The 18048-nt window shown below is 36.9% G+C and overlaps 1 protein-coding gene across 2 annotated transcripts in view; it reads right to left on the reverse strand.

Annotated features, from left to right (window-relative positions):
* LOC109050556 (THO complex subunit 2-like) overlaps positions 1-18048 on the reverse strand; it is a 71235-nt gene that overhangs the window by 18912 nt on the left and 34275 nt on the right. For both annotated transcript variants that reach the window (XM_042737826.1, XM_042737825.1), the window contains exons 20-27: positions 16083-16200; positions 14492-14671; positions 5479-5643; positions 3726-4001; positions 2026-2167; positions 1795-1952; positions 662-790; positions 207-338 (exon numbers count right to left, since the gene is read on the reverse strand). In XM_042737826.1, the coding sequence (XP_042593760.1) occupies positions 207-338; positions 662-790; positions 1795-1952; positions 2026-2167; positions 3726-4001; positions 5479-5643; positions 14492-14671; positions 16083-16200 (1300 nt within the window). The remainder of the gene's footprint in view (positions 1-206; positions 339-661; positions 791-1794; positions 1953-2025; positions 2168-3725; positions 4002-5478; positions 5644-14491; positions 14672-16082; positions 16201-18048) is intronic.

An 18048-nucleotide genomic window follows, 5' to 3' on the forward strand; every position in this document is an offset into this window, starting at 1 on the left:
TGTATGCAATGTTTAAGCTAAATATTTCTTTCAAAAGGTAGTTCTTTGTAAGTTCGCAATGTCTTAAATGATCTTTTGAGAGGTAATTTCTCAGACAAAATTGATGCAGAGTTTAATTATCAGGAAATCATAGGATTTTTAAGAATTTTTAATCAACCAGCTCTACAACATGTGTGTTTTTGTTGTCTGAAGAGCACAGTACTAACTTTAGTCAACTTGTAATGCCATTTGTGGGCAACATGCCGGAAATTCTCATAGTCCAGCTGATCTGCTTTGTTCCCTCCGTCGAAACCACTGGCTCGGAAAATAGTCAGGAACCCAGGATAATTGCCACATTCCTAGTGAAGGAACCAGAAACAGAAGAAAATACAAGCAGATCACACCAGGTTTCCGAAAAGCATGTTCAACCCAAAACCTCAAAATATATAGACAGAAATGATTTTATCTGGTTATGTAATAAAAGTCTATTATTAAAAAAATTAAACAAACAAAAAAAACTTTAAGGATCAGTTTGCTCCTAACGAACATTTAAACACTCTGATCCTTCAGGGAAGGGACGTGCTGCCAACTCGTTTTCACAGATAGCAATTTAGTGGTGACTAGGACACGCTAGAGACAGCGCTGACAGAATAATTGAACCAGAGTCTAAACCACACCATACCTTCTCATAGACGGCTCTGTCGCTGTGCCAACGAGTCACAGTCTCCAGCATGCAGCACAGAAAGCGGCCGTAGCGGCGCGACTCGTTCTCTGTGCAGCTCGCTACCGTGTAGATGATATCAGAGAACACCTAGATGAGCGTAGAGAGAGGAAGAGCAGGCTGTGAGAGAGCTGCTGCTGCCATTAAACACAGACCCCACCGCTCTCTAATCAACATAATGGAAATACTCCAAACATTCAGATAAAAGCATAAGAGAGCAACACATTAACAAACAGAACCCTAGATAAGCTTGTAGCTCTCTGACTTTAGCCAATGGCACATAAACACAAGGCAAACAAGCCATTAACAGCCCTGCGATAGCACTCTCCAGCAAAGAGAGACTAAAACTCCTACATAAAATCACATTCGTGGTCAGTTTAATATCAACCGTCAGGAGGTCGAATAAAATGTCTTTGTGCTACTTTTTACTTTAAATGAGATCTGGGACATCATCAGAGCACTGTTTTTATTTTTATTTTTTAATAATTATCATTATGAACACTAAGTGGGACACAAATGGAATGAAGCTTCCAAACAAATTAAAATACATCATTGCAGATTTGAGCCTAAATTATGCTGCCACCCAACAGCGACTAAATAATCTGTAACAAATGTTTGTTTATAATCATTTACAACCATATTTTACCTTAAGATAAATATACGTTTGATTATTTTGACAATAATTTGGGTAACGGGGTTGAACAGTTTACATTTATGAATGCAGTCAAATAACGAAAAAGTGTAAAAACTGAGAAAATGGAATTCTATTATTTTTGTGTTCTTACGCTGTAGAAAGCATCTAAATTACACCTCAGTTTAATATTTTTTTCACAGTGTGACAGTTATGTGGTAAAAGGGTTGTGTCCACAATGTGACACTGCTGAATAGCTGTTTTTGGTAGATAAGCACATAATTATAACTTTCTACAAACAAGTTCAACAAACTTTCATGCTATGATGTTGCTTAATTCAAGACTAGACAGGTTTCATTTCACATTCAAAGGAACATGGGATTTGTGCTTTTTCATTGTTATAAAGGGAGAGCCCATTTGTTGAAAGTGCCTGTAATGGTTCAGCATGCTGCAGTGAACTCACTCGGTCGTAGCAGAGCAGGGTGCAGAAGTTGGGCGTCTTCTGCTGGTGCACCAGCTCCACGAAGCGAGCGCAGTAAACGGCATCAATGGCTGAGAAGACGCAGCGGGGGAAGATGCAGAGCTGCAGGAACTTAGTGATGGTTTCATTCTTAGTGGATTCTGTGAATAGAGGGAATACGGGAGTGAGTGAGACGCAGCGGAGAGATTGTGAGAGAGTGATCTGAGGACTCACTGGCGAGTAACCAGTTGTCTTTCTCCAGTTTGAGACGATGCAGAACTCTCTGCACATGCTCTAGCTGCTTCTTCTCCTCTTCCTGCAGCTTGTCCTGCAGCGCTGTGCAGCGCTCCTTCTCTTTCTTCTTTTTATTCAGAGGCTGCAATAGAGAAGAGCATTTCATGAACAACTGCAGAAGAGTCTGTGTGACATTGCATTGATTCCTGCATGAGTATTTAGAAGTGGCATTTGTAAATCAACAGCCTCATGGCGAAACAAGTTTATATTATGGATGAGCTTTGAGATTGAGGTCTGCTGAATGTGAAGGCTGATTTGTGCTAGGGATGTAACGATTACCGGTTTGACGATAAATCATGATAAAATTCCCCACGGTTAGTATATGGAGCTATACATTTCACAAAACCTCTGATATGTGGCTGGCAGCATTAATGATGAAGAGAGGCTTTAAAACTATTATTATGAGGAGCAACTAAATTTACTGTGGACAGAGCATGGGGTCATGTGACTGCAATACTTTACACTGAGAGGAAATGCTTTCATGGGCTGTTAATTATGACAAACTTGAGCTTCACAGCAGCATCATTATTCTAGCAAATATAGACTGCGACTAGAATTGTAAAGTTTCAGTAACGGATTTTAATATTAGTCACATGTGCTACTGAACACAGTTTAAAAATAAATGCAAGCAGTCTTCAAGTATTTGATAAGTAGAAACGGTTTCAACTATTATTTGGTCACACTTGATTTTAAGGTCCAATTCTTGCTATTACCAAAGATTTAACTAAGACTTTTGCCCTAAACTCCTAATTTGCTGCTTATTAATAGTAAGGTACTTTGTTAAGTTTAGGTATTGAGTAGGATTAGGGATGTAGAATATGGTCATGCAGAATAAAGTACTTATAAACAGCCAATATGTTAATAATAGGCATTCTAATAAACAACTAGTTAATATTGAGAATTGGACCCTATACTAAAGTGTTACCAATTATTTTAATAGCTTTAAATAATCCTATTAACTTTGTATTATCACCAAACGCGAATTTAATTATTCACGCGAGTAGATTACATACAAAGTCAATGCAAAGACGCCAATAGAGTCGAATTCGCACCAGGCGACGTGAATACCACGAAATGCACTATGCGTTTGCCGTGAACGCGAGATATTCGCCTCAATTGCATCTTGTGCGCAAGTTCAAAAATTTCAACTCAAGTGGAAAATTCTCCTGACATGATCTCGCGCAAGCCAATCAGCGAAGAGCTTATTGGCACGTCTGGTTGAATTAGAAAATGGAGAAACGCATTCTTATAGCTGTTTGCGGGCACCCCGAAATCTATGATACAACTTGACCGAGTTGTGTGCACCTCTGTATGGTGCTGTGAACCCAGACACGTCTGCATATGGCTTTGCGGCGTTTTTGGGACTTCCACAACAGGAACAAAGCAGCGGTCGTATTTATCCTTACTATGGTCAATTACTCGCGGGATGTTTTTCGCCTCACTCGCACGAAATAAAAACATCCCGCGAGTAATCTAGAGCGAGGGACGCGATGGGCATATTCGCTTGCGTTTGGTGTGAACACACCATAACAGAGAGCAAGCACAGTAACTGCTTCTTTTGCTCCAGTAAATATGACTGCTTGATTCATTTTGAACAACAATATACACAGCAGCAGATCTATTAGGCTGAATTTTCTCACCATCTCCGTGTTTTCATCAATAGCCTTGATCTGCATCTTCAGCTTGTTGACCTCGCGGTCGTAGGCGTTGTGTGGTACCGCCAGGTCGTACATGGTGAGGGACCAGAAGGTGGCATAGAACTGAGGTCGAAGGTCATCCCACACTTTGGGCAAGTGAAGAGACACGACAGCCTCGTGCACAGGGGCCATGATCTGCTCGCAGGCTGCGATGTACTTATGGACCTTCTGCTGCTGCCTGTTGCCCTTCTCTGCCTTCTTCAACTCGTCATACTTGGACTGATGGGAACACAAAGACAGCAGGCAAGCTTTAAAATTCACTCAAGCACAACAAACAGGGCTGAAGAAGAGCGTACGCAGAGGGCTGCACGTGGAACTAGGGGGTGGTAAATCTTGTTAGAGGTGGAGAGAGATGGGGTTAACTTTACACCGCCCTGGAGAGCTGTAAGCAGGGGTCTAGCGTTGAGGGGAAACACAAAATGAGCTCTGTATGAAATATTCAATAGGCAGGCAGCATCATATAGGGGTCATAATACTGCCAAATACAACAAATAATTCACAGTTTACTGTAATGCAAGAATTGTATTGAAGCAATGTGGTAATATTGCATTATTGGATGCTTCGCAATTTCAACCATTATTAAATACTATTTATGCTTCAACTGTTATTGTCTTTTTTGCACTAATCAAGCCTTTTTTTAGATCAGCTCAGTTTGGATAGTTTTAAGTCAGTACTGCATGTATCCATTTACAAATAAAACAATCCCAAAATGCACTGCCAAAAATCATCCAAGGTCAAGCATAATTTTGTTCAAGGTACTTCTGTGCTCGAATTACTACACCATCAGCTTAGCAAACACGCTAACATCAAACTTTTGGATTCAACGCAAGTGCTAAGCCCTGTCCCCACCAACACAAATGCTTGGTGTGAACTTTTCCATTACATAAGTACAAGCCAAAATGTGAAGGCTTGCCAAAATACGCAGAGACAGACAATGGGGTGAAACAAGGGTGAAAATTTGCAGTGTTTTCACAAGACTGTAGATTTGAAGAGAATGTTTGGGTTTTAACTGAGATTGTAAGATATTGCTAAAATAAAAGCAATCGTAAAGGTGTAAGCCTAAGTGTAATGAGTGTTTGCAAAGGTATTTTAAAAATAATTCCACTAGGTGACATTAGGCTTGCATACTTGGCCTTTAATTTGAATGAAGAGCTATGAATGCATCTGTTCAGACTGAAAACATTCACATGCCATCAATTTGACAAACATTTACTCTAATCTCTTAGATTTCTAAGTTTTTGTTTACATGGCCAAAGCCACCACTATTACATAAAATTACAACAGGTGCTTACAAACGGACTTTTCTTTTATGCATCAGTGAATAGCAGAGGAAGAACCTGAAACTGGCCCTCTCGTATTGTCTAAATAATATATGAAATAAAAAATAAAAAATCTGAACAGAAAATAAATACTGTTTGACTTTCTTCTTGGGCGTCAGGAATGAATAGATGTAACTGGGGAAATACTGGTTTTCTATATGGACCACCTATTATCAGAGAATGATTCTGCATTTTCATTTCAGCTCGTCTGAATTTGTATTTTTTTTTTTTTTTTATTGTTATTATTAAGCTTAACAGACAAATTTAATGTAAACTGGACCACATTGTTGTGCCGAACATTTGAATGGTTGTCAACAGACTTTATGTTGGTACATATGAGCTGCTGCAATAGAGTGTGAAACACTCTGAACACTCACCAGAATCTGATGGGCATACATGGGCCGAGACAGGAAGAAAGCAGCATCGTGTGGCGTGTGTAACTGGTTGCAGAGGACATCGACTGACGGCACCCTTTTGATGTAGTCTTCAGTGCTGAGGTTAGATGCCAAGAAGCCACCAAACTGTACGAGAGTGTCGTGACACTTTGGGGAGGAAGCAGAAAGAGAAGCATTCATCATTAAAAGTCTCTCCCTCTGGTCCATGCTTCTGTCCCGGCCAAATGCAGATGCTTTTAATAAATCCTCAGGTCGCTCATTTATTTGGGGAACTGCACCTCGCTTTATTAAAGCCATTCATCACGGGCTCTACATCGGAATCGATGGGATGCACAGTAAAGCAATTTAGTGGGAGCGAGACACTGGGGAGAGATTCCAGAGGAAGCTGGTGGAGGGGAGGGAGGTATGGCCTGACCACGGGGTCAACTACCCAAATGTTCTCGGACAGCTGCTTTACTGCCAGATGAAGTTAAAGACACCTAATGAACAACAATACTGTCGGAGTTTCAGACTGGAGTGTGCAACATATGCCAAAGACTCTCTACAGCAGTTCAGATTTATGCAAAATGGCCAACCATCGTGTGACTGGGTATTGTTGCACATTTCCTGATTGGATTTTGATGCATTAGCTCAATTCGATTTATTTGTAATTTTTTTAGAGATGTCGATATTATCGAACCAATATCGGAATCGGCCGATAATGGCTTTAAATGTAAATATCGGCAATGGCCCGATATGAAAAATTATGCCAATACGTCTTGCTGATAGAGGAATTCATTAACTCACATGTGCTCAGGGTGTGCTAGCGATTAGATCACGTCAGCAGTGTGACTCATTCTTGAAGCAAAGTTTCGCCTGAATGATGATTAGATTCACTGTTTTGGATCGCTGCATTTAAACTGAGAATGCATGTACAGAATGCAGCAGCAGCCTCCCCCGGGTCCTAATGCCCGTTCAGTAAGGAGTTTTAATTCCGTTGTTAGCCTACTTCTAATAAAATGAAAGCAAAATACACAAATAATATTTAGATTGTTTCTGATAAAATAAACCAGTAATTGATGCTATAAAACCATGAGTATGTTTTGATGTTCAGAAGCTATACCTTGCATGAAAAAAACAAAACAAATGTCATTTAATTTAATTACTTTTATATATACTGATTTATTCATTAATGTGTAATAAATATGTTTTTTTTTTTTACCAAATTATGAGCTCTGAAAGATTTTTAGGATTTTTACAAGTCTTGCTTTAGACCATTTATGTTAAATCTTAAAATAAAATGTTATGGTTACCACTGCATCTTTCAAAAAAAAAAAAAATAATAATAATAATAATAATAATTCATCGATTGAATATAGTTTTTTTTTAATAGTTATTTTCAAACCTTCAATGTACTGTCATTATAAAAGTACTCCATTGTTGTTTATTTAATTCTAACAAATAAGTTCTTGTTAAAAACTAACCAAAATTAAAAATAATTTGCTTATAATTTCTGCACTGGAGAGACTTTGTGTTGTTTCCAAACAAAAGGAAATATATCGGTATCGGCATCAGCCAAAATGAGTAGAAAAAATATCAGCAAAAATCCAATATCGTGCATACCTAGAAATTTTTTATTCAATTTGATTCAATTCGGACTATGAGTTTCACTGAAATGATTCACTGAAAAGAGAGTCATGTTCAAAAGTGTTATTTGTTCATGTGCTTCAGTGTCATGTGCTGTATTTCTAATTCACTACAGAGAAGTGGTTCATGAGATTTACTTGTTCGTAAATCAGACTACACTGGATGTGATATACGTTATTACATGCATTCAGAGAGAACGCTTTGGCGAGGCTGTAGATACAGCAGCGGGAGTGCGCTGACACTAAAAAATAGTGCAGGGAATAAATAGGGATGCACCGAAATGAAAATTCTTGGCCGAAGCCAAAACCGAACAAAATTAAACACTGGGCTGAAAGCCGAATACCCCATGTATTTTTGCCAGATTTTTTTTTTCAGCATTTGATAAATTAAATAGCCAAAATGTGCTTTTTACTATTTGTCTTGCTTTTTAAAGAAAAAATCAATTACAAAACAATATTTTTTAAATATTTAACAATTACCTTTTTTTTTTTTTTTTTACATTTTAGCAGATATTGTACCAACAAAGCACAATTTAACTTAAAATTAATAAATTAGTAAAATAATATTTTTTGGCCGTCAGCCTCCCTTCTTAATAAGGCATGTATTTTTGAAATGAAAGCAGCCTTGCTGAGCAGAAGAAAATATATATTTTAAAACATTAGAAAATATTACAGATCCCAATTTGAACACTATGTGTGAATTGTATAATAAATGGATTAACAGAGCTGTTGTAATTATTATTTTTATCATTATTATTGTCTTACTTTTTATTTTATTTTACAGAACAACAGTAAAATTACAATACTAATGTTTATGAATGTTGATGGGGTTCTTGTTTTTTCTCAACTCTTTTTTTGGCGGAAACGTGCAGGAAGACCTCAATGCTTCTTTTTTTTGACAACAGCAGAATTATAAATAAGTCTAATTAGAAATATGTCGCATGTATTGCATTGTCACATGCATTGCAAAAATTCATAAGAATGTGACTGCGCAACTGACAAGCAACACTGGTTCAGCGCAGATTTTCCTAGCATTTTGGACTTTGAACTAGACATGTGCCGGTACTTTCTAAAAACATATTTAAATGATTTAAACATTTAGATACATTTAGATACATATCTATGGTTTAAACAGCCATTCAGATTTTTGTATTCACAGTGGTGTTCATCACAGCACCAGATAATTAAATATTTACACTTAATAGGCTATTTATTAATATATATATATATATATATATATATATATATATATATATATATATATATATATATATATATATATATATATATATATATATATATATATATATATATATATATATATATATATATATATATATTTTTTTTTTTTTTTTTTTTTTTTTTTCTTTATTGTTTGGTCACACTTTAGCTACATTAAGGCTCTATTAATTAACATTAGTTAATTTATTAGTTAACAAACTGCCAATGAAACATTCTTCTTAACATTCATTAATCATGGATAATTTCAATATTTAATAAAACATTACAATCAAAAGGTGCAACTGTGTGCATTACTTATTAACTAGAAAATGTAGCTTTCTTTCTTTATTTATTCTTAATGCATTAACTAATAAGATAGCATTGTGAAGTGTTACTTATTGGTCTTTATATGAAATTTTTAAATGTATGCAATTTTTATGTATTACTTTATTGTATGTAAATGTTCAGTTATTTAATTATAGTTTTTTTGCAACTAAATTGCAATATCATGATAATACCGTAATGAAAGTTTTTGCAATTAATCGCAACATGAAAATTTCAGACCATCATATGCCTACTTTGAACCCTGGTTAACAAGCAGATCCACCGCAGAATACATGCAATTCGAGTGTGAAAAACATAACGTTCTGCAGTTTATTTACTAACTGTTTAAGGCCATTTCATGATTTCAATCATCATACAGTAACCAGCAACAATCACCCCTTCCTCTTCTCATCGAAGACATGCGATGCAGTGCTCAACAGTCTCTCGCTGTCGTTGCTTGTAATGATTTTTGTGTCTTTCTCTGACAGTTTTAAATGCTTCCGCAATGTTTGTTGCATTATAAAGAGTGTGTGCCTCTCAGTCTGCGCTGGTTGCTATTTGATCGCGTCACGTCATTGTTCGGTACAGTTTATTCGCTTTTTTTCTATTTTCGGCCAAATAATTCTGGTTGCTGAATTTTCAATATCAATCTTGGGCTTTTAAGAATCAATATCAAGATTCATTAAGTCAATATTTACACCCAGCCCTTAACCAAGGTTCCCTTTTTTTACATGCCGTCAGCCTCTTCCTGTCTAAGTACATTTTCAGACCTGCAGATCATTTGTGTCGTTTAGAAACTGTTGTTTAAACAGTTGCAAAATGTATTTATGCAAGTCACATACAAGTAAACTGTCCTCTCATTGATCAGAGAGCACCGGTTTATGTTCCAGGATTACTCTCACAGCACCATCCATCAAGATGAATTAACAAGTTAGCTTTGTGCACTAGCTTCCCTGCAAGGCAGGACCGCATTTCGGAGAAGATTAATGGCATTTCAAGACTCTCTTTGGTTTTCAACTGATACTAATGTGCTCAGCCACTGCTGCTTTTTACACATTTCCCATTATGAATTATGATACAGCTTGGTTAGCCGGTCCGTTGGGTCGGATTGTTTCCTAACCAGACCTGAACTGGACTGTTACAGAGTTAGTTTTTAATCAGACCAAAAGCACCTCGTTAAAAAAAAAAAAGAGCCCAGTTCCGAAACAATTATCATTGAAAACTCCCTAAATGGGCGATCAGAACATGCTGTAAACTTTATCTAAAGTCCAAAATCTAGGCATGCAAGGATAACAACTCAAGCTAGCAGTGCATTCTCATAAACAGATGCAATAGACAGGAAGAGATGACACCTCTCTAAACCTGTGCAAAAATACTGTGTCCAGAGTGTGCTAACAACAAAACTGGACATCAAAGGAAGATGAGATTGCTTTGGCTTCTTTTCAAGACTCGAATCAGCTCAGACTGCCAAAACACCGCCTGAGGGACTCGCTGTCACATGTCACACTCACAACATTTCCACCTCTCATTCTGAGACAAAATTAATGAAATGCATGAGTTGCTTTGAGTCATAGTTAGGAAAAGAAAGAAAATAAATTAGCTTCCCCAGCATTTCTAGAAGTTTGTTTATGCGGTGGGGAAATGTAGTGACACATATTCATCCAAAAGAAATCATCTTCACTTCAAATTTTATTTGCATTATCTAGCTAGAGCACATACGACTTCTGCTTTTGACATCAACTCAGACCACAGGAAAGCAGCACACACATCGTGTATAGTCAAAGATTTTGAACAGTTCTCTACAAAAACAACTGATTATAACAGTATATCATGTAGGACGCAAAATACTGCCCAATGAGAGCTCAGATCTATTATCTGAAGAATACATCAGAGGTCCCTGCCCATGTATATCACAGCATTAGGATGTTGCTTTGGGGTCAAAACAGCTACCCACAAGACTCTAGGGTTGGGTATCATTTAATTTTTTATCAATTCAGATTCTTTTCGATTCCCAGTTTCAATTCCAATGTGATTAAATAATGCTATCAAACATTTATCCTGTGTCTTTTTTTTTGCAAACCATTTAGTTAAATACAGCTAAATACCACAAACAAAAATCAACAGGCTACATGAAAACTGGACTCTTTAAGAGCTGTTTGTGTGCAAAACAAAACTGCATGATTCTGGATAAATCGCGTGCAATTTATGAATGAATGATTCAATGAATCACTCAAGATGCACTTGTTTCATTACTGGATGAATCAGCGTTCATGAACGAATCTCTTGTATGATTCAAAGAAAAATACATGTTAACAGCCCCTTTTCGTCGGCTACTGGTGTAACAATGTAATCGATAAATCCACATTTGAAGTGTCAAATTACTTTCAAAAAGTGATTTACTCCATTTTAATCACTACCCTACACATTAGAGCTTATATCTGAACCATAAAGTTGAGGAATGAAACAGACAAATCATTTTAATTTAGGAATAGAATCACGTTGGTTTGAATCGTGTTCGCAATTTTTAACGATATATTAAATTAAAGTGCTTTGTCATCTTAGTAGTGACAACTCTCTTGCAACATGTTTAGCTTTTCACAGATATTATACTTGAAACTTTTTTGGCTTCTGATTGCAAATGTAGCCAAACTTTGGGGCGTTTAGATCAGCGAACAAGGTCCTGTCAGATTGCTAGGTCAGGTCCTCACCGATGATGAAGAAGAAAAAAAGCGCATAGGAATCAAAAATTTTATTTGTCAAGTATTCGATTCTGGAAATGGAATTGATTTTCGATTCCCAACCCTACAAGACTCTGTGCTATTCTTAAACATCAAAATCTTCATTTTTGGGCGAACTATCCCTTTAAGTTTGGGGTCTGGAGTTTGTTCAAATCACTTTACAACATATAAAACACTAGGATATATTAAGTGGCAAGCATGCCAAAAGATGTATTAAACATGCAAAATAAGGCAAATTTATACAAATTATTAAGTTGTTCTAATATTTTTCAGGGTGCTTATGCATAAATCATGCAATCATGTTGAATGCATATTTAGTCTGTGAGATGAGTCAATCAATCTCTGTGGTGCATCAGAGGCGGTGATAGCCGGGCACAGGAGCCCCACACATTTCTGCTGATTGTAATGAGCAGCGCAAAACTTCCTGCAAAGTGACTTTAAAAAAAAAAGAGCCAAAATTAATAATTAAAAGCTTCCCCACTGATGTCAGGAAAAAGCGTGTTTCTCATTCACACCATGAGCAATTATTTAGACAATTTGGCATCACGAGAGGGAATTATTTGCTAAAGGCTCTAATTTGAGACATTGAGAGAAAAAAAGGATGAAAAAATAAAAAGCAAAAAGGATCGACCGGTGGCATCATTTCGCAGTCCCACACAGAATGGAGCTGATGATGTTAGTTTTTAGCACCATCTGCTGTGAATTGCGACATGTCTAGAGAACACGGGGGGAGAGAGGAAACAGTCAATTGGATTACCCAGTGAGTAATTGAGCTGCGCAGCTGCTGAACATGAAAAGCAAACTGCCAGTGTATGTGGGCGGGTGAAAATCACAGAAGTTCTGTACAACTCTCTACGTGAGTCTTCCCATGGCTGATACGGGCCACTTTCATTTCCAACTGCGACACTGACAACCATGAAAAGTTTCTAAAACTCAATCATTCAGTTTGCTTTGCTTTGGGAAACAGCAGTTTTCAGTTACTTGTTTAAAAAGTCAGTTTCACCCAAAAACTCAAAAAGAGAGATTTTGCAGAGTGTTCACGCAGCTCTTTTCCTGCAGTGAGATCATGCTCTGATCAGGGGCGGTCAAGCCCATCAGATAAAGCAGTGCGAAAATTCAGTTTTGGGAACAATTCTCACCATTAACTAGTTGCTTATATTACTAGCACATTAGCTGTTTATTAGTACTTAAACAGCACAAAAATAATCAATTATTCTGCATGACCATATTTAAGATCCCTTAACCCTAAACTTAACACCTACCTTGCTTACCATGAATATGCACGTAAATATGAGCACATTATCCCCATCTTGCTCTCTCTGAGTTGGTTGCCAGTGTGTTTAGAATGGAGTTTAAGATGTACTTTTTGCTTTTAAGGTCTTATTTATCTGAACTTGTGACATAACAAGTCTGCTAGATGTTTCAGGTCATCAAATCGGAAACTGTTGAAGGTTCCCAGATGACAATTAAAAAGAAAGGGAGACCAGGCTTTGGCCATAAGTCGGCCCAAAATTGTGGAATAGCCAACGTTTATTATTAGGATAATCTCTACAGAGTCTCTGTTTAAAGGAAAACTTAAAGCCTTAAATTTAGAGAAGTCTTATAATATGTAAGTCATCCTGAGCTTGTTTCTCTGTATGTACTTTGTCTTTGTATGCTATCTTATTGCCTTTTTTTTATTTTATTTTTTTTATTGGTTTTACAATTTTTGTACAGCACATGGTCAGTGACTGTTGTTTTATTGTGCTATAAAAATAAACTACACTAAGCAGCAAATTAAGAGTTTGAGGCTAATTCTGTTAAAAGTTAATAGTTAGTTAATAGTGAGAATTGGTCCCTAACCTATAGTGTGACTTGTGTGATATATTGTCTGTTTTCTGAAGCCGTATAACTTTTTGCACAGAAAATACAAAAATGTAAATTTATATTTACTGATTGATTACCAAATATGCCAAACGTGGACATGTTGCTCCAAATTTGATGTCAATAATGATGCAAAAGTATGGAAGCCTGTCTCTGTCACAGAAAAAAATAAAAATAATTAAATAAATAAATAAAGCTAATCACAGCTTTTCTCTCTTACAAATTTGAAACTTCTCTCAGAATTGCAAAGTAACATAATATATGTGTGTCTCCCCATACCCAAAACAGTTTCTGTAGGTCTGCCCAAGGCATCATAGCATTGCAAGTCCAAACAAATTTCATGATTTGTCAATTTAATACTGAATTGCTAAATTGAGAAATCACTTTGGTGCACCAGGCAGGCAATAATATAAAGTAATAATAAGTAAATAAATTAATGAAAATGAGTGAGGCAGCTGGCCAAAATGGTCACTAAATCACAAGCGTTTCTCCCAGTGCTCTTGATGGCCAATTCCAATCAAAATATTAAATTCTGAAGATGTTGAAAAGGCTTGTTTTGAGAATAGGGTTGAGATCGTGAATATGAGCCAGATATGATGCACTCTGACGATGACAGGGAGGGTGAAATCATCGCCTCAAATCAAACACTTCAAACAAAAGATGCTATATTTTATTATTTTGTAATTGTTAGTAAAATTTCAGGAGAGTTGAAGCAGATAAAGATCCATCCGTGTTAGATATATAGATCCGGGAATATGCAATAATGATAGCTGAAACATTCATGCACTTCGGGGTTAACAGTTTGTGACTCAGACAGTCTGTCAAATGGCACTGATGTGAGAAAGACACTGATGAAGGGTTATGCTTTGTTGAAGAACTTCTATTCCATGATGTTTCAGTCATTAACATCATTAACACATTTTCTCATCTAAAAGATCTTTCCTAATTGGCAGCCGTTACCTTATTAAAATGTGCAATTTTATATGTTGTTTCTTCCTGAACGTCCCCTCCAGGAACCCTAAAGTCTGACTGTCTATCTATATCATGGCATCATTTTAACTAGACTGAAAAGTAAACAAGCATCAAACTTGAAGTAAACAGTTTTGAAGAAATGTATTATCAGCTCCGCTGCTTGTCATGTTTAATTAGCAGTTATACTCTTTTTAGAAACTGCGTGGATCTGAGTCATCTTGGTTTCAAGCGGCGCTCATTAGCTGATTATACCTGATCGTAAAGCTTCCCCACGAGTTTAAGGTGCTTCTCTCCCCCCTCAGAGAAGACCACCCCGTTCCTCTGCTGGGCCATCAGGAGACACAGCGGCAACGCCAGCTCGTGGTCCAGAAGAGCATCCTTCAGGCGCTGAGACGACTTCTTAGTGTTCCTGATCTGTCCAAAGTAGCCACCCTACACACACAAACAATCAGAAATGAACAGAACCACTCCCAATCAAACATGTCAGTCCATTATCATGCCTCTTTATATTGAGGTGATATCCACAAGATGAGAGGAATGTTCTCAAGTCAGAAGTCATGACCAGGCTGTGCAGACTGAACTCAGGAGTTTCTGCACTTACTCAAGCACCAGAAACTGCTGACTTGATTCATTATGAACACCTACTGTCCCATGTGATCACACTTTAATTGCCTCTGCATTTTCAAGGAAGCAGTGTTAAGGCAAACACCATCTGCAATGCATCTTGGTACATGTTTGACCTGCTAAGTAGTGCTGGTTTACAGATTAATAGAGTAACACATGAACTCTAGCTATCTCTCATTACAGGGGCCTTGATTTATGCATCACAACACCCAAAAAAAAAAAAAAAAAAAAAACATACCCAAGTTCACCTCATTTCCAGCGGTGCACTTTCTTTCCTCCATACAAGCCCAATTTCACACGCAAATCAGTAACATCATGTAATCAGATTTTTGCAAAATGGGAAGTTTTTGATATATTATAGCGGATTAGATTTATGTTTTTAAAAGAGCTAAAGAGAACTTGCGCTGTCCTGCTCTCAGAGACAGAACAGAACACAGATGTGTAAAGCCTAAAGGGTCGAACACATACAAAAATGTGGCACTTACTGATTATTTACGTAAACCCTCATCAGTTATGTAATAAATAAAGACAAAAGTTGAGAAAGAAAATACGTGTGTAGCAGTAAATTAGATCCGTGCGGCTCTTAAAGTGACAGCGGGCTATATTCCTGCTGCGACTGTGTGCTTTATATTAATCAAACAAGAAACGACAAACACTAAATCACTCACTGCTCTTGACTGAAGGACATTTGCAGCTTTAATAAGAAACAAAGAAAGTTTCATTCTTATAGTGAAGACTATGCAGTCACAGCACAGTTTGTTTTATTTGTATTCTACTGTATTTGTATTTTGCTTTTTATCACTGACAGTTTATTGCTGACTTTTTACTTATATTAGTTACCAGAGTGCTCTGCTGTGGTATTGAGAATTGTGACATTTTGCTGTCATAGCAAGCTTATTTACGGGAAATACATATTTGATATATCACTTCTTTAAATACATCACTCGTATAAAGTTTAGGTCACATGGCACACTCATAATCGTGTCAAATAATCATGACTACAATACTGACCAAAATAATCATGATTAAGATTTTTGACAAAATCAAGCAGCCCTGTCTTGGATAAAATATCAAACCAAGTTGCATATTAAAAATGCATTTTAAATAGCAGCACAACAGCATCTGAAACACTGCCGCAGCCCAAATCTTTTGCAGTGATATCCACACATTCCCAAACATGGCTCAAGCATGTAAACTAACATAAACGATGACTATGTACCTCCGCTTTGAGCTGCTCTCCACCGGTCATGGCCTCCAGCTGCTCCACAGTCATTTCATCCGTGATCTCAATCCCTGCCATCTTCTGCACCACTTCCTTCAGGATCAGCAGGTCAAAACTGGCACAACATAAAACACATGAATGATTAAAGACTCGATAAAACCAAAGCCGCTCTTTGGGAGTTCTGCACGCTCGGTGACACTGGATAAAGGAAATTAAATAGAGCTGTGGTTCCTTTATGTTAGAGAACATCCTCAAATATGGACTGGGGGATCCAGCTCTAGTGTGAATGCATTGTATCAGTGTATATTTTGGTCCGTGATGCACGACAGTAGCCTTTTTTTGGGTCAGAAGCCACCAAAATTGAGAATATTTTGCTATGCTAATTTTAAACAAGGACAATTTACCTTCACCGGTACATTTTAATTTACCTTCCCGATTTGATTATTTTTACATTCAGAGAAAACTCATCTACTTAATGAGAAATCAACCCCCCACTGGAAACATCATTGTCAGTCAAATCCATTCTCTAACATGCACCCAACCTGTAAACCTGTACATGTGTCAAGCTCAATCCAGATCTCAGAGTAAGTGCTAGTCGATTCTCCGTCTGCCAGCGAGGGCTTTAACTGCCTGCCTACACACGTCTCTCTGGAGTGTTGAAGGATAACCCACACCTTATTAACACATATGCAGAACAGCCTCACACACAGCTGTGTAGAGAAATACACCGCTCTCTCAGACAAGCACTGGGATCAACCTCTTCAGTCCAGAGAAATGCATCACATTGCTGTATATTAAATATATTGGGCAAACACAGCACATTTCAACACTAATGTATAAAATGCTAATCCTAAATTTCAGTATACTCGCCATTCATTAAGAAAATCAAAAATTAATCTGTCCAGAGTACTGAACACTTGGAATGAAGGGGTTAAATTAGGGGTGCCGCGATATACTGGTATTGGCGATAACCGTGATATTCAAATCAACAATTATTGATATCGTGTTAATTTAGTGTGTGACGATATACTGCAATATTTAAAATGAACAGTTCTCTTATGATAACACCGCATGTAAATACTCTACCTGGTTGAGCTCCCAGGTGGCAGTATTGTGCCTAACGCTGACACTGTCACACAAGAAGACGACGCAGCGCTCGCAGCTACTCCGAGGAGAGCCGTGTTCATCAGAGTAAGTAGTCATTATTATACTAGTCATAGAATGGGAAATGTTATATTAACCTGTAAACAGTGGTTTTCTGTGTTCATATATTTAAGTAAAGGGTGATTATTTTAATAAGTACCGTGTTTTCTTTACTCGTCTTATTTTTGTTTTTGTAATCAATATGGCCTGTGCGTAGTAACACTTAATTTCTTTGTTCAATCTATTAACAGTTACACAATTAAAATAGATCTTGAAAAACTGAGCGACCACATTGCTACATTAAACTCTGTAAAATATAAAAAAAAAAAAAGTTGGTCGCAGTGCCGTGCACTTAATGCCTCATCTGCGGTCATTCTTCAATAAGGTTCATTACTTTACATTAGTTAATTACATTAGTTAACATATATAAATAACAAATAATAATGAACTATTTCCACAGCATTTATTAATATTAGTTCATGTTAATTTCAGCATTTACTAATCCATTATTAAAATCACAAGTTGTGTTTGTAAACATTAATGCAGTGTGAACTAAAATGAACAATGATAACAAAGATTAATAGTTTGTGTAATACATTTATTGTTCATTATTCATTCATGCTAGTTAATACATTAATGTTAACAAATGACATCTTATTGTAAAGTGTTATTAATATTTATTCATCATACTGTTGAACTTGACAGTATTGTCTCTCTTGTTATTTCATAGGAGCTTCAAAGAAGACGGAGAAAGCCAGAGTCTTGTGCCCTGTGTTTATCAGTATCCTTATGTTCGTTGGGTGAAAAAGAAAAACTCAAT

The sequence above is a fragment of the Cyprinus carpio genome, chromosome B14 (genome assembly GCF_018340385.1).
Source record: "Cyprinus carpio isolate SPL01 chromosome B14, ASM1834038v1, whole genome shotgun sequence".
Taxonomy (NCBI): domain Eukaryota; kingdom Metazoa; phylum Chordata; class Actinopteri; order Cypriniformes; family Cyprinidae; genus Cyprinus; species Cyprinus carpio.